The sequence below is a fragment of the Bombina bombina genome, chromosome 11 (assembly GCF_027579735.1).
Source record: "Bombina bombina isolate aBomBom1 chromosome 11, aBomBom1.pri, whole genome shotgun sequence".
Taxonomy (NCBI): domain Eukaryota; kingdom Metazoa; phylum Chordata; class Amphibia; order Anura; family Bombinatoridae; genus Bombina; species Bombina bombina.
This window is the reverse complement of record NC_069509.1, coordinates 42464364-42488316: the sequence shown is the minus strand read 5'-3', so window position 1 is coordinate 42488316 and position 23953 is coordinate 42464364. Positions and strand designations below refer to the sequence as shown.

Below are 23953 nucleotides of genomic sequence, written 5' to 3'. Positions count from 1 at the left end.
TATGCCACTGAAACAGTAATAACGTTTACTAGAAGTGTTGTTGCTAATGGATGTATATTGCAAACATGCTTTTATTTAAAACTGAAATGTACCAACACACATTTCAATTTGGACCGTTCTGTCCCTTTAAACATTTATAACTGTTTAATTTGGTGCGATATGTATATTTTTTATTCACAATAAGAACAAGTTTGCTATATACTAGTGCGGCTTTTGTACCTGTTATTTGGAGGGGCCCTGTTGATTTTGTTTGTTTCTTTTTTAATTTAGGATGATCCACTTTACAGATGAACTCAGCCCCTTGATCAGTCTTCACAGATGGAATAAAAGTTAACCGTGATTTATAGATGAATGTGCCATCTTTATGCTTCTCTCGCTGGATATCCGGAATCTTATATTTGTCACAGTCAGATAAAGGAACAGGGTTGTTAGTGTAACTTTCTTTTCTTAACCACTTCACAGCCAGACTATCAGGAAATACATTAGAAACTGTACACATCAGAGTCGCTGGTTTATTGTTAAAAATATTGGGTATTGGTATTTCCCTAATTTCAGGTTCCCAAGGGAAATCTAAAAATATAAAAACAAACAGTGAGATAATTTAAAATGACATTCAATTAAAAATATACACGTTTAACTATAGATGTAAAACAAAGAACACAAAAGCTTTACAATGTCTACTAATTTATCATTTATCTCTGAGAACTGTAGGTTTCCCTTTGCCATCACAGAGGCAGGAGAGGAATGGATTGTGCAAAAACAGGCATGCAGTACTTGATCCGTGCAGGAGTTAATTTATAAGATAAATATACACACAAGACATTTATAGGGGAATGTATGTAAACCAATCCAAACGTTGCTAAGAAATCTCTCCCCAGCTTTTTCAAATATGCTCTTTTTGAGTTGTGTTTGGTGTTCTTCCCCTATCCCTGTCTCTATGTTTGTTTGTTTCTATCATAATGGACTAGATTCAGTAAAAGATTTTTTGGGTCTTAGAGTCACTCCAACAAATTCTGCTGGAAATGTATTATTTTGTGGGATTTATTAAATGTTAATATGCCATTGAAAGCCCTGTGGCTCTCTAAGGGGTATAATTAAGTATATTTCTCAATGACAGGAAAAAAAACATTCTCTAAAATAGACCTGTCTGAGAATGTTAGCTATATTTATTTTACAACTTGTATTTTTGTAGCAAGAAGAAATTAAATATTTGTTTTTTTAATAAAGCTTTGTTATTGACAAAAACCACACTGTTCTATTTAGGGTTGGGGAGGATTGTGTCACTTAATATTACTTCTGTGCATTTCATGCATTACTAAGATGTCCCTTTATATGGACATGGAAGTCAAAGTTTCATTATTTTACATAGAGTGTACAATTAAAGAAAAACAATGTTATATTTTACTTATTAAATGTATTGCTTTCTCTTGGTAGCCTTCTGTTCCATTAAATCATACTGAGGTAGGCTCAGGTACATGCATATGTCTTGAGCACTATATGTATAACATAACATAACATTATTGTAAACATTATTGAAAACAATGCTACCATCGAGATCATGAGCCTACCTATGTATGCTCTCTTGGAAACTTTGAACAAACAATACAACAACAAAAAAGTAAATTGGGACCTTTTGTTTCTACTATTTCATGTCCCTTTATTTAAAAAGTCAAATATTATTAACCAAAGTTATTAAACAGCTAAAGAGAAATAAGGCCCCAACGGTTTCACTAGAGATCAAGGTTCCTTCCAATAAGAATTTTTAGAACCAAGTATTTTGATGATCCTGAAATGCGGGAAAGGATCCAACTCAATGCGTAGTTATAGACTCATCTCTTTGATAAACTTGGACGTGAAAAATAAAATGTATGCTTACCTGATATTCTTTTCTTTCCTGGCATGGAGAGTCCACAAATACATTCAATTACTAGTGGGAATTCAACTCCTGGCCACCAAGGGGAGGCAAAGAACACCCTAGCAAAGCTGTTAAGTATCACTCCCACTTCCCATAAACCCCCAGTCATTCAGCCAAGGGAATATGGAAATAGAAGAGAACAAAAGGGTATAGAGGTGCCTGAGGTTTAAAACAAAAAAGACTGTAGACAAATATCTAACAGCGCTGAAAGATGTGTCCTATAGCTCCTAAAGGGAAATGGGTCCCTAGCCACCCATTAAGGTTTAGATACAAAAGATAGTTCAAAATGAGCGCCTCTCTGGGGGCAAGGACTAGTACTAAGGTGTCTATATTAACCAGAGATCCTAAAAGATCTGATTAAAGATACAAATATAATATGTTCACAAAAAACAGAAGTAATGTTAAATATAAAATGTTTAAAAGATATGCAAAATTATATAGAATAAGATACTAAAATACTTAATAAAAATATTTAAGGGGGGGCGGAGCCGACCACGGAGCTGTCTAGTCGCACAGAGCTGGAGCTCTCCTTCCACCACAGCCAAATATAACTTATAAAAGACCCCTAAAGTCCCCAGAGAGACTCCCTGATTGACTCACATATCCCCTATACTCCCCCCACCTCAAAATACTACCACTTATTCTATTTCCTTAGCCCAGCTTTATTATTTTTTCACCCTAGCCGTCATATCAACCTGCCTGATCTGAAACACCCTTCCGGAGAACAAGAGGACCAAACCCAATTTCATTCTTACCCACCGCTGACCTCCCCACCTTCTCTAGAGCCTCCAGTGACAAACCGGTCTCAGCGGAGGTCCCGGCATTTCTTCCCCTGCACATAAGGAGAGACACTAAGGAGGCATCAGAAAGCCTGCGAACGGCGGCCATTTTAGCTTTGCCTCACAGGCTACGGAGTGCCGCATAAGCTTCCTGGGTCCCGACTCACCCGTCTGACCTCCTTAAATAGCACATATCGGAGCCACTACAACAGCCTGACCTGCACTTGCTCCTACTTGTACGGGGGATGCTCCGGACTCTAACGCCAGCCACAGCTGTTCCTTACATATGGTGCGATTGCAGGGAGGACATGCAGAGCGTACACCGGATCCTTTTGCCCTGAGTGAGTACAACTACATAAACAGAGACTGGGGTAATCGAGCAGGGCTTACGATTCCACTGTGCTTAGCCTGTGCCCTTCATTATACCCAAATAGACTGCTTTTGAGCTCTGTATAGGGGTCATACACATAGACCTGGAATACCCCAATATATACTTAGTGCCACGTGGCTCAGCTGCAGCAGTTAGTTTATTTATTAATGTACACAGCCCACATTAATCCACCTCTGGATCTAACCTATACTGTTCAGGGAAATACAGTGTAATGTTTATGAATGGGCTACAACTATAACCAAAATCTACAGATAACACCTGGCATTCCCTGCACCTTATTGAAAAACATATAGCAGCTGCAGAACTTTGACCCTTCTCCTGGTTCACTGTGACTGAATAACGTTAAACCCACATTGCACTCTGCCTGTGAGATAATTGTTGCACTACTCTCCTGTATTAGAATCGCACAGATTCCTCTAAAGCACTCCTATTTATTTCACAAGGGCTCCCCTCTCCTCCCTTTCCCGCAATCATCTGGTGTTGCGGGTCATACCTATCTCCCTTTTTCCAGACTCGCCCAGAGGTGGCACTATCAATGGAGAGGGGTTACTACTGACGCCCTACCAGCTCATTTAGCCTGCACTTGACCTATCGGTTGAACCCTGATAGCCCCGACTTTCCTGCTTTAAGTCTTTAGAAGAGAGATGGAGGGCTAGGGCATCATGCTCTAGAGGTGCTGGCTAGATACCCCCCCAGATACCAACCACAACAGGAAGGCAACTTGTCATATTATTCACTGCAGCCCTGAGGCTGATCCCTTTCATTATGGTGCAATCAGTCAAGAGAAAACCAAAACATCAAGACAACCCTAAGAGGACTCTGACTTTCCATTTTCACAGCAAAAATTTCTCAGACCCAGATATCTCGGGGGAAGATTCCAGAGATTCAACAGCCCTCACATCTGAACATACTAAACTAGAGGGTACACACAAAGACAAAGAAGCACTTTCTCAATCTACCTTCCTAGAATCTATCAAACTATTACCAAGATGGATACCCACTATGCATCGCTAAGACAAGAACTTTGCCAATCGGTGAGCGAACTGAAATGAGATATCTCCTCTCTTGGAGAGAGGACAGAGATTTTGGAAAGAAAGCATGAAGATTTAGTAAATGACCACTCCAATCTCCTGTCCTACTCCCAATCTCTAGCAGAGCAGATCTCGGACCTGGAGTCTAAAATGGTGGACATAGAGGATAGATCCCGCCGGAACAACCTCAGAATCCGTGACATCCCGGAGGACATCTCCTCATCTGAGCTCCAGACCTACCTGACCACTCTATTTAAGGCTCTTCTAAACACAACGACGGAACAGGGCCTTCTGTTGGACAGAGCACATAGGGCGACGTGCCCTTGCAACTCCACTGCTGACACTCCTAGAGATGTTATACTACGTCTGCACTACTACACCACCAAAGAAAGAACTATGCGAGCCTCCTTTGTCAACAAACCTCTTAGGGAACCCTATCAAAACCTACAAATCTTCCCGGACCTGTCCCCGCACACACTGGCTAAAAGGAGAACTTTCCACCAATTTATATTGGCGCTGAGACAGCACAAGATCAAATACAGGTGGGGGTTAACCGTGAAGATTTATGTGCAACATCAGGATCGCTCCTACATGATTTCATCCGTGGATCAGGGCATGAAGTTCCTAAATACCCTGGAACCCTCTGAGGTTTCTGACCTTCTCCCCATGCAAAGAGGAAAAGCAGGCGACCTTAACACCTCAGCCCCAGAGTGGCGCTCACGCACCTCCATTCCCTCACGTCTGGAGTCAGAAAAGTCCTGATGAAACTCTTTTCACCCCTTGTTTTTGCCGGTCTACTTCCCCATCAGGGATACTCTCTGTTTCGAGAGATGCTGAAGAAATTGATGAAAGCTTATACTGAGGAACGGAGTGTACTAACGGGTACATATCTTACTCTCTTTTCACTCCTTGTTCCTCTACCCCCTTAAAAAAGACCTACTCATCGCACGACCTCCAGACAGGTAAGCCTGGAGCTCACACATGGGTACTTATCTTACCCTACTCTAGCTCATGGCTATCCGTTTATCTGTTTACAGTTTTGTTTCTCTCTGTTCTAGTTATATTGTTTATAAGATATTTCTATCCTGTGAGTTATCTCACCAGATTAGTCTAAAGAACCTCTATAGCCCTCCGGACTATTATGGACTTTAATTGTTCTGTGAATACACTAAACTGACAACTCTCCTAGACTTGTTCCTGTTTTTATGTTTACACCCATACACCTTAAAATATTTAGCCCCAAAAGGGAAAATATGTGTTATCCAGTATTGAGTAATTTATATGCTATTATTGTTTTGTGTTCTGTTTCACTATGATTATTCCAGAGAATTCTATCAGTTCCCCTGCCATGTGAAAGATGTTGACCACCATGTTTGACTTTAATCGCCTTACGAATGTGCTAAGCTGGCAACTATTCAAGATTTGTTTTCCTTTTCAGGTTCAAACTCATACACCTTAAAATGTTAAGTCTCAACTGTAAGATATTTGTTGACTAGTTTTTCGTTATCCTTGTTGTATATACATTCCCATCCTCCCCCTCCTTTTACCTATACAGATTCTCTCCTCTCCTCTCCAAAAGCCCATACACCTACTCTGACTATAGTGTTAAATAAAGCCCCATAATTAGTTGCCCCTGCCCATTTATCTTATTGTTTAAAAACTGGGGGGGGGGGGTGTTGTGTTCAGCAACTCCCCACTCCTCCACTTATTCAATATCTTCACTCCCCTAGCTCCCTACTCAACCACTCCCACCATACCTCATTCCCCTGGCCTTTTCAGAATACCTTTTCCTTCACTTCTCCTTGCTTAGTTTCCTTTTTTCATCCTCCCTATCTTTATTACTAGTCAGCTCTATTACCCATCTGCATCCTAACCTCTTGTAGGTTGAACACCCTAGGTTCCGCCCCCCCCCTCTACCCTTCCTATTCCCTTCCCCATTCATATATTGCGCCACATCACATTGTCCCCCTTGTGCCAAATTATTCCCCCCATTTTCCAAACCTCAACCCTTTACTCCTTTTTAACCAAAGCGGCTCTGGACCGCTGTCTCCCCCCCCCCACAAAAATATAATTAAGAAAGCGAAGTATTCAGTATCTAGCTGTGTCTGCGCGTAACCTAAACCTCCACTGCTTTCTCCAGTTTACCCAAATCTCCCCTAGGTACTTATAACGGACCACACTCTAGCACTCTACCTATCTACCTCTTTCCCCCTCCCCCCCCCCATTTTTTTTTTCCTCTCTCTTCCCTCATCCCAGCCTCTAACCCCACGACACCATGGAAGGGCTCCACTTACTCACCCTTAATGTGCAAGGATTAAACTCTCCAACCAAACGCAGTTTATTATTTACTTTCCTGCGCAAACAGCGCATAGACATTGCCTTCATACAGGAGACCCACTGGATGCCTGTCCCTGAGCATCACCCGCACATCCAGACATTTCCCTACACTCCTAGAAGCCTCGTTCCCCTCCAAGTCCAGGGGAGTAGCTATTTACATAGGTAAAAATGTCACCTACGAGCCGATTTATTTAGAATCCGACCCCCAGGCGAGATTTATTGTTGCCATATGTAAATTGAACACACGTTTAGTCACCCTCCTCAATGTCTATGCCCTGAATGTTAAACAAGTAAAATTCCTTAGAACTCTTCTCAAGTCTGTAGAAACAATTAAGCAAGGGGACCTTATATTTGGAGGGGACTGTAATTTAATTTGGGATGTAAAACTAGATAGAATGGGACCCCCACTCTCTAGGAATGATAGGGCAACCCACTCTCTTTCTTTAGCCTTCCAACTACTGATGGCACAGTATGAATTATATGACGTCTGGCGAGCCCTACACCCGCAAGACAGGGAATTTACATTCTATTCCTCCCCAAACAAATCACACACACGTATCGACTATTTCTTCACTGACGCAAAATTTCTGGACAATATCCATTCTATATTCATTACCCCTGTTTCCTGGTCTGATCATGACTCTCTACACCTACATTTAGGCCCACATGTTAAACCCTCCCCTCGGATGTGGCGCATACAAGACTGGACTATCACAGATCCTCTCCTTAAAACAGCCCTTCAGAACAAAATAGATGAATTTATCACCCTCAACAATGATAATCAGACTACTGCTCAAAATCTATGGGCCACACTAAAGGCAGTAGTGAGGGGTCACCTCATGCAGTCAGAATTTGAGGCCCGCTCGAAAGGCAAAGCCACCTTATCTTCCTTAAATATCCAACTCCGTAATCTTAAAACTGTTCTCTCTCATGCCTACTCTCCCACCATAAATAACGAAATAGCCAAAGTATCGAAACAAATCCAAGCCCTAGAACTTAAAAAAACCCATAACATGTTGGAGAAATTTAAAAAGATCTATTATCACTATGGCAATAAAGCCTCCACTCTCTTAGCCTCTAAACTCAAACACAGAAAAGCCCAAGCTAGGATAATGTCCATACAAACCTCCTCGGGGGTACACGTCTATGCTCCTGCAGACATAGGGAACGCATTTAGACAATACTACCTAAATTTGTACAATATAGAAGCAAACCTAGAATCTCCAGCATGCCCTTTAGAGGATATCACCGCCTTCCTTAAATCTCTCTCTCTCCCCTCGTTGTCTCCTGAAGACATCCCCCTAACAACCCCGATAACAATGGAGGAAATCTCGAAAATTATTCAAAACTTCAAATTAGGAAAAGCCTTGGGCCCCGATAGCTTCACAGCCAAATTCTACAAAGCCTTCCATCCCCAGATAGCCCCCATTCTCTGCAGATTCTTCCAAGACATATTCTCAGGAGTCTCCTTCAAAGCAGAGTTTTTAGAAGCCGTGATAATCCCAATTTTGAAACCAGGTAAGCCATCTGACCTCTGCAGCAGCTATCGCCCCATATCGTTGATTAACCTCGATACTAAGATATACGCCAAACTCCTGGCCAACAGAGTCTCAAAAATTATCTCCCCTCTCATAGCGAATGACCAGGTTGGATTTATTCCGAATAGGGAAGATGCAGATGCGTCCAGGCGAATACTCGATATCCTCAATGTTGCAGCTCAAGGAGACACCCCCTTCTTGGCCCTGTCGCTCGACGCTGAAAAGGTGTTCGACAGGGTCAGATGGGATTACTTATGGGAAACCATGAACACTCTCCAATTCCCTGCTGCCTTTATATCTGCAGTAAAAGCCCTCTATAACCACCCCTCGGCCATCGTTCGAGGAGCTGGGTTCCAAACTTCCAAATTCACTGTAGCTAACGGCACCAGACAAGGCTGTCCTTTATCCCCCCTCCTGTTTGCTTTAGCCATAGAACCCCTAGCCCAATTCATTAGACGAGACCCCCTTACCAGAGGCCTCCCCATCGGGCCTCACACCCATAAAATCTCCCTCTACGCAGATGACATTACCCTTTTCTTAACATCTCATAAAGAATCCCTTTTTGCAGTATTTACCAACCTAAAGAAGTTTGGTGACTTGAGCTTTTATAAGCTCAATATCACCAAAACAGAAGCTCTTCCTATAAACATCCCTATTAATGATCTCGCCCCCCTGCAGACGACACACCACTTCCAGTGGAAAACTACGTCTCTTAAGATATTGGGAGTTCACCTTACCCCGGATCCTTCCGCCATGATAGCTCAGAATTATACGGATAGGCTTTCAGACTTCAAAAAGGTCCTTGAGACCTGGGAGTTTCGGGAGATCTCATGGACTGGACGCATTGCCGCGGTTAAGATGTCCTTCCTCCCCAAGATCACATACCTCCTCAGAGCAATCCCATATAATATTCCTAGAACGCTCCTCAATAGACTCCAAAGCCTGATTACCTCATATGTATGGAGAGACCGTAGACCCAGAACATCGGTACGTACCTTAGAAAAACCGATCTCGCAAGGCGGCTTAGCCCTACTGAACATAATTTCATACTATAATGCAGCTAGATTATCACACGTCCTCCATTGGAATGACCCTGAAAGACAATTGAATTGGTATGCCTTAGAGTCCTCATTACTGCCCCCTGGTGTAAACCTTCCTGACCTCCTGTGGATCCCTATCCATCATAGATGAGTTATTGACAGCCTGCATCCTATCTTCAAACACGCATTGCAATTCTGGGACCAGATAAGACATAATCCTGATATCTCCCCTCACCCTTCCCCCATGTTTACAATCTCTGCCGCACTACATTGCCTCCCAGACTCCCACTATGACTTATGGCCACAACTGCAAACACTTTGAGTATCAGACTTTTATAAAAACGACATTTGGCTTTTACACCCTGCGGTATGCACTAAGTTTCAACTCCCACCTAGAGAAACCTTTGAGGGTTTCCGTCTGAGCACCCGTTTACGCACCTGGGGCTACCCCAAACAAGCTCTTCGACCCATGACAGTCTGGGAAAAGGCTTGGCTGGGTGCTCATAATCTCAAACATCTCTTATCCCTTCATTACAGTCTCCTCACCAACTTACATCCCTCCCATAAAATATCACAACACCACGCTTGGGAAAAAGAAATAGGGTTCAATGCACCTCTGGATGTTTGGCACTCCAGAATTATGACAACCAGAAAACTTCTTCACTGCGCCACTCTTTGGGAACTATATTACAAAGTTCTAGTCCGCTGGCACCTTGTCCCAATCATGTTACATAAGATTTACCAGTCACAATCCCCCGAGTGTTGGAGGAAATGCAGAGCTAGTGGTACGGCACTACACATATGGTGGTCCTGTCCAGTGATTCAGCTGTTATGGAAGAAAATATAAGCTCTCCTCCAATCACTTGGCCTCACTCCCCCATTCACCCCAGAAGTAGCCCTCCTACACATGCAGATGCCTAACCTTACCCCCCCCCCCCCCCCGAGGAAGCCCTTACAATCTATGTGTCCTCATGGCCACAAAACTTGCCCTAGCCAGAGCTTGGAAAGAGGAAGACCCATCTGCTCTTTCCCAGATAAGCTCCATTGTCCACTCTGTTGGACAAATGGAACAATATTCATATAAAGTCCTCGACAAAGTCGATTCCTTCCACGAGATCTGGTTCCCATGGATTTCAAAATTCCCAGTTTGAGATACTAACCTCTAGACCCCCTCTCAGAGCTATCCCTCCTTCCCCCCCCCCTTTTTTTTTCTTCCCTTTTCTCCTCTTTTTCCGCCCCCCCCCTTTTTTTATTTTTTTATTCTTTCTTCCTCCCCCTTATCATTACTGCTTCTCCCAGGTTCCGTTTTTGTCATAACACATAGACACAACGCCACAAGACAGTTAACAGCAGAAACAGCTCCTTGATATATTTTCTTTATAGACCACTTTCAGAAAAGAGACCCTTTCCATGCCTTCTCTTTTGTTCTCACTATATTTATATATATACATGAATATTTAACCTTTACAACGCTTCCTTCTGTATTTTGTCTGTACTTACAGATGTTCTCGTTCTGTATCATTTTAAGGCTCTGCATGGATTCTTGTTTATTTGTCTCAATAAAAAAAATTTGCTCAAAAAAAATAAAAAAACACTGTGAAAAAAAATAATAAAAATATTTAATATCACACCGAATATATACCATTAAAAATATCATTAAATATCACAAACACATGCATGGATCCATGACTAAAAGATAAACAACTTTAAAATAAAAACAACTTGGAATAAAAACAATAAAAAAACAATAGATGCGCTATTAGCAATATGAATATAAATATGCAGTGTCTAAAGTTCTAATAAGTAGTATGTATCAACATATCATGCAGATACAATAGGATTGGAATAAATGAAATCAATTCAGTGAAATAAATAGTTTGTCAAGTTAATACAGTTCTTCAAGTTAATACAGTTCTCCAGATTAGTGATGTATCCAAAGTGCTGGTGCAGAAACAATTCCCAAAATGGTGTTCGTGTAGACAAAAATGGAAAAAATGAAAAACATACAAAAATCAAAAAGTCAAAAATGGCCATTGGGCAATGTGAAAAAATGAATCAAAATGAATATATGAATAAAAGTGAATAAAAATATCAAAATGTGTAATAAAGTGTACAGAAATAAACTGTATAAATCCAATAAAACAATAGAAAAGACTGTCTCTATCTAAAAGGTCTTAATAACAAGGAAGATCTTTCCCACTTATTAAATCTAAAATGATCCGACCCCCATTAAGCTATACAATATACTACAACCACTAGGACTGTTACATTAGATATGATATGGTCTATTATATTTTTAAAAAGCTTATATAACATCAATTGAAAAAATCTGGCCAGAGTTCAAGCTCCAGTTGGTCTGTTCAGATTTATGCCATTAGTATAGTGGAATCCAACTGACATATACTCTTGTATTCTTTGGGGGTTTCTTAACCATATCATGACTTTCATCAATTATGGACATTATACACTCTGTTCATATATATAGATTTATGAACATTATATATTATTCATTTATTCATTCTAACTCATATCGCCACATAGTTAGTCTAGTAACCAAGTAATGTCACTCAATGAGTTTGATATAACTAGGAGTAGAATATCCTCAGGGAGGTACTTGTCATAGGGCATTATGGTTCCCCCTCCTTTCTAAATGTTCCGTATTTTTAGACTAATATATGATATAGCGTCCATTTTTATTATTTTTTCTTAACTTCTCTTATTTTTTCTTAACCTCTTTTATATTATGGGATATTTCCCCATCCACTATCACAACATGTTTGATTACCAGCAAACAAAGTGTCTCTATCTCGTTTGTCATCGGTAGCTTCAGTTTTCATATGCCATAATAATTTAGACATGTTCTATGATCAGTTTTTTCACATGTCTCATAACCAATCTGTTAAAGAGCACATATATTGTCAAATCAGAATGGACTAATATATAGATCTTTATAGAGTCTATCATAGTCAATATGTCTTTTAATCATCTACACAGAGGTATTAACACTATGTTCTGTCATATGCAACTCCATTATCGAATATATTTACTTACTCACAATATCCCATTGAAAATTCATAAACAGACATATATACACCAATATGATGTCTAAAGTTTACAATGGAAATGTAACATCAATTTTTCTTCTCAACAATTTTTCTTCTTACCATTTTTTATATTGTCGTGTAATACTTATTTTATTATTATTCATCTTACTCAGATGGCCTTTCACATTATTGATTTATTTGCCCTTGTTCTTATATACTAGATCTATATGATATCTGTTACACTGCATACATAGAACACATAATAGTAATGCTCTCATTTGTGCCCACAATAAACCTGACCCGGATACTATAGATGACGAAAACAAAAACGTCATGTCCTGTTCCGGTGCGGTACCGGAAGTACACGTCATATCCACTTCCGGTTTGGCGAAAGCATGCGGTGACAGGATAACCACCTCCGGGGGCTAATCTGAAGAGAGTAATGGATAAGATATGTGGAATAACACAATAGATAGATTGGAAACTTCAATCGGCATATAATATAAGTATTATAAACCCGAAACAAATACCATATATTTCCGATATACAACTTCCGGTCTGTAAGGTCATAACATCCGGTATACAATATCCGGTTTGAAAAAACAGTAATTTTGGCGCTAAAGCACAAACACTGTGATTGGCTATTCAAAGATATTTAAGAGCAGATTCACCAGACCATATTCTAGTCTTGAAAAAGGCCCTACATTGGGCCGAAACGCATTGACATCATATGGTGAGCTCTGTTTCAATTATTATATACCTGTTTTAAACAATACTGTGCTATGTTGTTATTGTTTTTTATCTTTAGGATTTGAAGATACCCACTAGGATTATTGGATTACTACTTCCACTAAGGATTTTCTATTGTTTTATTGGATTTATACAGTTTATTTCTGTACACTTTATTACACATTTTGATATTTTTATTCACTTTTATTCATATATTCATTTTGATTCATTTTTTCACATTGCCCAATGGCCATTTTTGATTTTTGACTTTTTGATTTTTGTATGTTTTTCATTTTTTCCATTTTTGTGTACACGAACACCATTTTGGGAATTGTTTCTGCACCAGCACTTTGGATACATCACTAATCTGGAGAACTGTATTAACTTGACAAACTATTTATTTCACTGAATTGATTTCATTTATTCCATTTATCTGCATGATATGTTGATACATACTACTTATTAGGACTTTAGACACTGCATATTTATATTCATATTGCTAATAGCGCATCTATTGTTTTTTTATTGTTTTTATACCAAGTTGTTTTTATTTTAAAGTTGTTTATCTTTTAGTCATGGATCCATGCATGTATTTGTGATATTTAATGATATTTTTAATGGTATATATTCTGTGTGATATTAAATATTTTTATTAAGTATTTTAGTATCTTATTCTATATAATTTTGCATATCTTTTAAACATTTTATATTTAACATTACTTCTGTTTTTTTGTGAACATATTATATTTGTATCTTTAATCAGATCTTTTAGGATCTCTGGTTAATATAGACACCTTAGTACTAGTCCTTGCCTCCAGAGAGGCGCTCCTTTTGAACTATCTTTTGTGTTTAAAACAAAAAAGACAAACACCATCTTACAAATATAATAAGGGCGGGTCGTGGACTCTCCATTCCAGGAAAGAAAAGAATTTATCAGGTAAACATAAATTTTATTTTATTTCCAATGGCATGCAGAGTCCACAACTGCATTCAATTACTAGTGGGAATCAAAACCCAAGCTAGAGTTCACAGAATGGAAGGGAGGGAGAACAAGATAGGCGTACCGAAACAGAAGGAACCACCGCTTGAAGAACTTTCCTCTTAAAGAACTTTCCTCTTAAAGAAGCCTCAGCTGAGGCAAAAAACATCTAAATTGTAGAATTTAGAAAAAGAATGCAACAAGGACCAAGTGGTTACCCTGCAGATCTGTTCCACATGAGCTGTATTGTTAATGGCCCAGGCAGAAGAGACAGCCCTAGTGGAAAGAGCGGTAATCCTCCTAGGAGGCTGATGTCCAGTAGACTCATCAGCCAACCAAATAACACTTCTCAACCAAAAAGGACGTGAAGAAGAAGAGACCTTCTGACCCTTACATGCACCAAAGAGTACAACAAAAGAGTCAAAAATCTCTAGTTGCCTGCAGATAGAACTGCAGAACATACACAACATCCAGGTTATGCAACGGAAACTCCTTATGATAAGAAGGAGTAGGACAGAACGAAGTAATGCTTCACAATGCCCGGTTCAAGCAACCGGTGAAAGGTTTATATGATCTGAAGAACCAGAGATACAAAAGAAACGAATCAGATATACATATTCTATATATAGAAAGTAAGGATAAAACAAGAAATGTTTAAATCCCTCTACATTAACATATAATAAGAAAACCTAAAGCTTATAACATATCCAGATAAATTCCTACTGAGAAACAGATAGGAATGAAACATGCCAATGTTAAAATTAAAAGAATGAAAGCATCAGGATAATGCTAAAAGCAATATTAGTATAAACCTCTACTGAAGACAGAGAGGGAAAAGATTTGAGTATTTACAGTAGAAGAGGAAAGAAACAGAGATACTGTGATAACAACATCAAGACATACTTCTACTATATAAGTTAGGGATATTAAATCCCTAAAAACACCCAATATATATGCCCCTAGAAAGGGATATAATAAGCAAAGACATGTCACAAACATACGGAATCCATAAGAAAGATAAAAATAGAAGTCTCTATAAATAAAATAGGACAATATATATTATAATATTTTAACAGATGGAAATTAACCAGGACAAACCAGCAGCCGCTGCCAGATTTGAACCTGTAACCTTCTGCTTGCAAGCACATTGCACTAACCGCACCACACTGTATCACTGTTACAAGGCAACAGTAAAATCACCTCATAATGGGGAGATTAATATAAGCCCCTGTTAAATCTGACAACCTACATCTTGCAGACATTAGAACACTATCACCTCAGATTAGGGAGATAATATACATATTTCTCTTTATGTAAAAAGGAAACTAAAAATATATAGTACATGATACTATCAATATTTCACCCAACAATACCGAAAATTCTGTCAGTATGAGAGATAGGGAAAAAGCTTATAATAGAAGGGCCATAAGCTTGATCATTTTTAAAACTACCACCAGATAGCAGCAAAAATGATGGAAAACGCACTATAATTCAGAGAAAAACACATCTGAAAATAAAGGTGCTGACATATTGGATCTTTAAGAAAAGGATCCCCTCTGAACAAAAATAACATTAGTCTTTGTGCAAATAATATTTCTACACATATAAATAGCCATATTCTGACTAAACAGAAGAAGCATACTATACACTCAGAATCTGATCACTGACCAGCCATTTCAGGTATTAACCTAGAACTCCAGGTCTATATAGCAGAGCTGATGAAACAATAAATGTCTGCGGCCCGCAGATCTTCCCTCAACTGCCAAGGGAAAAAAGGAGGTGCCGTATAAACATAAAATACTCAGTAAAGCAGAGCAGAACCAATAGTTCAGAAAGCCTATGATCTCCTGTAAGAGATTCTTCTTGACAAGTGCCAACATATGCAGAACGTACCAAAAGCTAGTACAGCGGCGCTATTGAAACCGCCCAACATGGCGGAAAGGAGGTGCCGAATAAACATAAAAATCCTAAATAATTCAAAAACAGAATGCAATACTAACAATCATAAAGTCTATGCTATTGTAACCGCCCACAATGGAGGAACACACCTAGCAAGAGATCAGGACCAGAAAAACCCTATGGCGTGGCGAAAACGCAAGTCCAATTAGGATTTACCGCTTGCTTCTAGTAGGCGAAATGGCCTCACTGCCGCAAACACAAACATGCAGGGGAGGAGACCCCAATGACATGACAAAACAGCCTATGTAATATAAGCATACTGCTAAATCAATGAAATAAGTAAGCAGGCTAACTGCGCCATCAACGGTCCAATCACTCAACAGAGGGAGAGAAGACCCCATACATAAATAAAATACCCTTACAAATATGCCTACCCATATTTGTAACTGCGCCATTAAAGGGACAGACTGAATCAGTATTTTTATTATTTTAAAGGATAGATAATCCCTTTATTACCTATTCCCTAGTTTTGCATAACCAACACTGTTATATTAATAAACTTTGTACCTCTGTGATTACCTTGTATCTAAGCCTCTGCAAACTGTCGCCTTATTTCAGTTCTTTATACAGACTTGCATTTTAGCCAATCAGTGCTGGCTCCTAGGAGCTCCACGTGTATGAGCACAGTGTTATCTTTATGAAACATATGAACTAACACCCTCTAGTGGTGAAAAACTGTCAAAATGTATTTAGAAAAGAGGCGTCCTTCAAGGTCTAAGAAATTAGCATATGAACCTAATGGGTTTAGCTTTCAACTAAGAATACCAAGAGAACAAAGCAAAATTGGTGATAAAAGTAAATTGGAAAATTGTTTAAAATGACATGCCCTTTCTGAATCATGAAAGTTTATTTTGGAATAGACTGTCCCTTTAATGGTCCGGTCCCTCAGCAGAGGGAAAGTGATAAGACACAAATACAAATAATAAAATGCCCTTACAAATATTTAAACTATATTACCCATATTTGAAACAAACAGACCGTGCAGGGAAATAAAGTTGGATATAACCTCTAAAATAGAGCCGGTCCCACATACTATACAGGCTGGGTCCCTATAGGAATTCTCGGCCATGGAAGCGGCAAATCCCTGATCAAAATACTGCTCTGCAGCAACATATCTAAAAAATATCAGATATATTATTAACAGATAAACCCCATCTGGAGGTAGCAGGTCCCACTAGGTCCCTGATTGTCCCAGTCCTTCTGAATATAAATTAAAGAACTTACCCTCCGGGGTCTTCAGCTGTGGAGCAGTCACAACACTTCTAGGTGTGTTATCCTCATCTGATCACTGACAGGGACCTGAAGATACAAGAAAATCAGAGTAACCAACCCTGGTTTTCTATATCAGGGGCAGCATACATTGTTGGAGTTAAAGTAAGGACTACCTCACCGACCTCCAACAGCTAATAGCCACCATTACTCTTACTAAAGAGAAATACATGGACGCAGCATCGCCCCAATCCTTGCTTGCAGGGAAAAGTACCCATATAAGGAATAACCATTAGATTTTCTTCAGACACCATCTTCGCACATCCACCCTGATAAATGAGGCAAAGAATGACTGGGGGTTTATGGGAAGTGGGAGTGATACTTAACAGCTTTGCTTGGGTGTTCTTTGCCTCCCCCTGGTGGCCAAGAGTTGAATTCCCACTTGTAATTGAATGGATTTGTGGACTCTCCATGCCATTGGAAAGAAATATATTCAAGATTGTGGGCAAATAGACTCTGCACTATTCTACCCTCTCTGCTTCATACTGATCAAGTCGGTTTTACTTTTGGTAGGCGAAGACTGAATATGTTTTCAGAAGCTAAGACTTCCATGCTGGCCTTGTCATTAGATGCTAAGAAGGCATTTGACAGGGTCAAATGGGACTACTAATGGGTGGTCCTGGAAGCTTTTGGATTTCCAATGGAGGTTATCACATTCATTACGGGCCCTATACTCTACACCATTTGCTAAAATTAGATAATAGGAGTAAATTAGAAAGTTGTTTAAAATTGTATTCTCTATCTGAATCATGAAAGAAAAAAATTGGGTTTCATGTCCCTTTAAGTTTACCATCATTTAAATATTGTATGTTCTATCTGAATCATGAAAGAATAAAATGGGTTTCATGTCCCTTAAAATGTATTGAAGAGAAAGGGCATTCCATAACTAAAACCTTATTAATTTATTTTTACCTTTACCTCTTACAGATATCTGTTTTGTTTTACAGCCATCCATAGATTTGTGTTTCCATTTCACAATCACTGTAAAATCTTTATCTTTAAAAAGGTGACCAGGAACTTTGCATTTAGTCTGAACATTCCAGGTGAGATCATGTTCTGTGAAAGTCTCATTTGATGTTTTGTTTTCTTGGTGATTCTTCCCTCCGTAACTCCAGTTTATCTGAATATTCTTTGGATAAAACTCCTTCACAATGAAAGAGCAAAGTACCTCTCCAGTACTGCTCAGTGACAGTTTTATAGGCTCCAGGACCTTGGGTTTTGCTAAAAAAAAATAAAAAATACTGAGATACAGATCTGAATTAATTCTGCATAAAATGTCTCCTATATTGTATAGAGCTATTTGTGTCATTATCTAGTAAACATGTAAGTTATTTTACACCTGATATACCATGAATACAACATTTAAAAGTTTAAGCACCACAAAAGATTAAATTACTAAATACATCTCACAAAAATATTCAGAAAAATTTATAGAGAAAAATGCATCCACTTTTGATGATAATGATGCTTAAAGGGACAACATTGTCAAAATATAAACGTCCATAGAAAATGCAATTTAAAAAAAAAACATTCCAATTTTATTATTAAATGTGCTTTGTTCTACTGGTATAGTTTGTTAAGAAATAAACCTAGGTAGGCTCTGGAGCTAGCTGAACACATCTAAAGAGTCAATAACAAGAGGCATAAATGTACAGTAGCCAATCACCAGCTAGGTCCCAGTAATGTATTTCTCTATATAAGTGTCAGGTATCACATAACCAATATACCTTTAAGACCCAGTGCAGTCTCACTCCTTTCCCTATTTAAGGCTCCTCCTCATGATATCTCATTGCTTAGTATTGCAGTAATCTTTCCTAGATCCTCTGTGAACCTATGCCATCCTGTGAACGCTGTTCACAAACCTCTGAACTCCTGAGAAACTTAACATTGAAACTCCTATCTCTGTTGTCTTGTATTATTTTAAGGCAACTTATCGTTTTTCCTGTGTTCTATATTTAAAGTTGAGAGGACTCTGCTTTATCTCTCTGCCGCACTCCGGTTCCAGCTACCGCTCTCCTTGCCTGTCAGCTCACAGCAGTGTTCTACGGGAACGCGGTGACGTCATCCGCCAGCTTCACATTACCGCTGATAGCAGCAGCTCCTATTCTCTGCTCACTTCCTCAGCTTGTGGCGAGTTTTGCTTTGCGCTCCTGCTTGGTAAGCACTGCTCTAGTTTGATCCTCTGAGCTACCGCAGAACATTGTATCTTTGCCTTACTCTCCTAAAAAGAAATCTAAACTTATATGAGTGCCAATATTATTTGTATTTGTTCTGATCCTCTCACTTCCATAAGTTTTTCTCAGTGTGTGGCAGCCATATTTTGTTTTCTCTTGCAAGAGTCTGAATATTATAAACTTTAAACTGCATACAACTCTTATATCAGGATTGTTTTCAACTACCCCTGCTGCTTTATTTTTTCCTTCCACAGTGTCAACCCTGACACATGTGGCAGCCATAGGGGATAAGTGGGAAACTGCACCTGTATATTAAATTGTATTGTGTGATTACTGAGTAATACATTGTTGCGCAGGATCACCATGTGTATCCCATACTATTCACTAATACAATACACCCTATTTAATAGTGTCATATCCTAGCAGTTGTGGTTCTAAAGCACCTGATGTTACATTCTTATTCAAGCTCTTTAAATTTCAGTTCCCTTGACATACTCTTGACATAATACTAAGCCCACTAACATGGACCCAGCTGGGATGAATACACATATTCAGAACCTCACTCAGAGGGTTGATCTGCTTACAGAGGCCTTGAATACCCTCAAAGTGGAGAATGATACTATGAAAACTTACATCCGGGATGTTGTGGATAAAAGGGTCCCCTTACTGGAGCCCCAGGTTAGTACTCCAGAGAAATTTAATGGTGATCGCTCTCAATATAGGGATTTTAAGAATGCCTGTTTGCTCATGTTTTCTTTGAAACCACATACCTATCCAAATGATAGAGCTAGAGTATTAACTGTTATTTCCTATTTGAGGGGTGAGCCACGCACCTGGGCTAACTCCTATTTTGAAAGTAACGATGAGATTCTTAATTCATTAGAAAATTTCTTTACTGCCATGGGTACCCTATACGAAGATCCATACAAACAGCTCACCGCAGAAAACGCTATGAGAAACTTAAAACAGAAGAAAAGAATAGTCGAAGACTATATTACAGACTTTAAAAAATGGGCCAAAGACTCACAGTGGAACAACCTGTCTCTGAGAAATCAGTTTAGGTTGGGCCTATCAGATGGCATAAAAGATGAGCTATCTCACACTGACTTACCCCAAACCCTAGAAGAATTGATGTCTCTCAGTATTACCATCGACAGGCGTCTTAGAGAGAGACAACAGGAACGCTCCTACCATGATAGCTATCCTAAAAAACAAAACATACCTGCTGTGAGTAAATCTTCTTCCGAACCTATGGATATAGGTTTCATTAAAGGCCCCCTTTCCTCCGAGGAGAAGATCAGGCGTAGGGCTAACAACTTATGTTTATATTGTGCCTGCGACAGTCACACTGTTAGAGATTGCCCATCCTTGCAGAAACAGAACAAGGGTAAGACTATCATTCAACCTTTTTGTTGTACCACTCAGCTCTTACCTGATCCATACTTACACTTGTCTCTTCTCTTGCAGTGGGACTCCCATCGGGTCAACGCTACCGCGATCATTGATTCGGGAGCAACAGCTTCCTATATTGATAGTGTATTTACTCAAAAAAATAAAATACCTGTAGTCAAAAAGAAGTCTCCTGTCTTATTAAGAGGTATTGACGGTACTCCTATCCCCACTGGTCCCGTCGAATATCAGACTATCCCTTTACTTATCACCTCCACCAGCCATCATAGGGAATATTTTACTTTTGATATCATTCCCTCTCCTATTGCACCTATTGTTTTAGGTATAAATTGGCTTTGTACTCATAACCCCCAAATAGATTGGAACTCACTTACCCTTGATTTCAATTCAAAGTTTTGTCTGTCTACTTGTTTCCCTGCAACTGTTCTTCATACATCTGCACTTCCTGAGGATCCTCAGATCCCTGCAGTTTACCAGGACTTTGCAGATGTTTTCAGTAAGGCAGAGTCTGAAAATTTACCACCCCATAGAAAATATGATTGCCCTATAGAGATCATTCCAGGGTCTGAAATCCCTACAGGGCATATCTATCCTCTATCCAATCCAGAACTCTTACATTTAAAGACTTACCTAGACGAAAACCTTAAAAAGGGTTTTATTCGCCCCTCTACCTCTCCAGCTAGTGCAGGAATTTTCTTCGTGAAAAATAAGGATGGTACTCTTAGACCCATTATCGATTATCGTCAACTTAACAAGGTTACTATAAAAAACCGTTACCCCTTACCCCTTATTCCTGAGTTAATAGAGAGGTTAGAGGGCGCAAAATTCTTTACCAAACTGGATTTGAGGGGTGCCTATAACCTCATCCGTATAAGAGCTGGCGATGAGTGGCTGACGGCATTTCGAACCCGATACGGTTTGTTCGAATATGTCGTCATGCCTTTTGGGCTCTGTAACGCGCCCGCAACTTTTCAGCACCTCATCAATGATATCTTTAGAGATATTTTAGATATTTTCATTGTTATATATCTTGACGATATTTTAATTTACTCCAAAACATTTGAAGAACATATCTCTCATGTTAGACAAGTACTTTCTAGACTAAGAGGTAACCACTTATATGCCAAGGCAGAAAAATGCCTTTTCAATACACAGTCTATATCCTTTCTCGGTTATGAGATTTCTCCCAAAGGTATCTGTATGGAAAACAAAAAGGTTGAAGCAGTCTTAAACTGGCCCATACCAAAAAGCGTACGTCAGGTTCAATCTTTTATGGGTTTTGCGAATTTTTATCGCAAGTTTATCAAAAACTTCTCTAAGATATCTCTACCTCTCACTACGCTGACAAAAGCTAATACATCGTTTAAGTGGACACCACAAGCACAACAAGCTTTTGATTTACTTAAACAGATGTTCACTTCAGCTCCCATACTCCGTTTTCCTGATCCTAATTTACAGTTTGTACTGGAGGTAGACGCTTCCAACCATGCTATTGGAGCTGTTCTCTCACAGAGAGAGAGTTTGAAAAAACCCCTTCATCCTGTCGCCTTTTATTCTAGAACTCTAAACTCTGCAGAACAAAATTACCCTATTGGTGATAAAGAACTTTTAGCTATAAAACTGTCTTTAGAACATTGGCGACACCTTCTTGAAGGCACTCCAGTGCCAACACTCATTTATACGGATCACAGAAACCTCCAGTATTTAAAATCCACTAGAACACTCTCGGCCAGACAGGTTCGCTGGAATCTTTTTTTTTCACGCTTCAACTTTCTGATAACCTACAGACCAGCAACAAAAAACCAAAAGGCCGATGCCCTTTCGAGAATTGGAGGCCATCCCAGTTCTCCATCAACCCTTCGTTCAGTGATTCCAGAAAACAATTTCATCTCTTTTACAACAGATATCACACCCTTACTTAAAAAGGAACAAACTTTGGATTCCACAAAACCATCACAACTTCTACAAAAGAACTCTCAAGGTCTGTATACTCATGACACAAAATTGTATGTCCCTCCTACTCTCAGACCTTCATTTCTCCGATCTATTCATGACAGCTTTTTAGCTGGTCATCCAGGTTTGCGCAAAACGCAGGAATTGGCAAATAGGACCCACTGGTGGCCAACCATCTCTGCCGATGTCAGAAATTATGTAAGCTCTTGTGCAACCTGTTCTGTTTCCAAGAGGGATAAACATTCCCCTTATGGTCTCCTTTTACCTTTACCAACTCCAAAGAAACCTTGGGCTGAAATTGCCTTAGATTTCATCGTCGATTTACCTCTATCATCAAAAAACAATACTATATTAGTGGTTGTCGATCTATTCACGAAGATGTCTCATTTTATTGCTTTCCCCAAACTTCCTACTGCTCTAGAGACAGTTCACTTACTCATTGAACATGTTATTAAACTACATGGCTTACCCATATCTATACTCAGTGACAGAGGAACTCAATTCTCTAGTAAACTTTGGCACCAATTCTGCAAGACTTTCTCAGTTGAAAGGAAACTGACAACTGCCTATCACCCCCAATGCAATGGACAGACCGAGAGATGTAATCAATGGTTAGAACAATTCCTAAGATTATATTGTTCCAACAACCAAAATTCTTGGTCTGATTACCTCCCCTATGCGGAGTTTTGTTACAACAATACTATCCATTCCACCACTGGTATCACACCATTTTTTGCAAATTACGGCTTTCACCCAAACTTCCATTTATTTCAAAACTCTGCCACATCATCCCCCACTATATATGAATTGTCTGACAACATATCAGCTAACTTCAAAACTATTGAATCTGCTATAAACAGCGCAAAAGAAGTATACAAACGGTATTATGACCGCCGTAGACGTCCTCCTCCTCAGTATAAGGAAGGTGACCTGGTTTGGCTCTCCACCAAACATTTACGTCTCAATACTCCTTCAAAAAAGATGTCTCCTCTATACATCGGTCCATACCCAGTATTACGTACCATAAATGCTAACGCAATACGTCTCAAATTACCATCTACCCTCAAAATTCATCCTACTTTCCACGTCTCGCTTCTCAAGCCCTACAGAGAAGTTAGAGACCCCATTACTTCGGTAGTGCAACCACCAGTTACTATAGACCCTACTGTGGAGTACGAGGTACACACTATTTTGGATTCACGAATTAGACGTGGTCACCTAGAATACCTCATTCATTGGAAAGGATACTCGCACGATGAGGATTCCTGGGAACCAGCTTGCAACATTTCGGCTCCACGTTTAATTACACTTTTCCATCAGCGACATCCAGATCGGCCGAAGCTTTGAGCCCCAGAGTGGCTCCTTGAAGGGGGGATTCTGTCAGGTATCACATAACCAATATACC

The 23953-nt window shown here is 39.4% G+C and overlaps 1 protein-coding gene across 1 annotated transcript in view; it reads right to left on the bottom strand.

Moving 5' to 3' along the window:
- The window catches only part of LOC128641641 (uncharacterized), a 505331-nt gene that overhangs the window by 357648 nt on the left and 123730 nt on the right, over positions 1-23953 (bottom strand). The window contains 2 exon segments of the mRNA XM_053694177.1: positions 220-570; positions 17930-18232. Coding sequence (XP_053550152.1) covers positions 220-570; positions 17930-18232 — 654 coding nt within the window.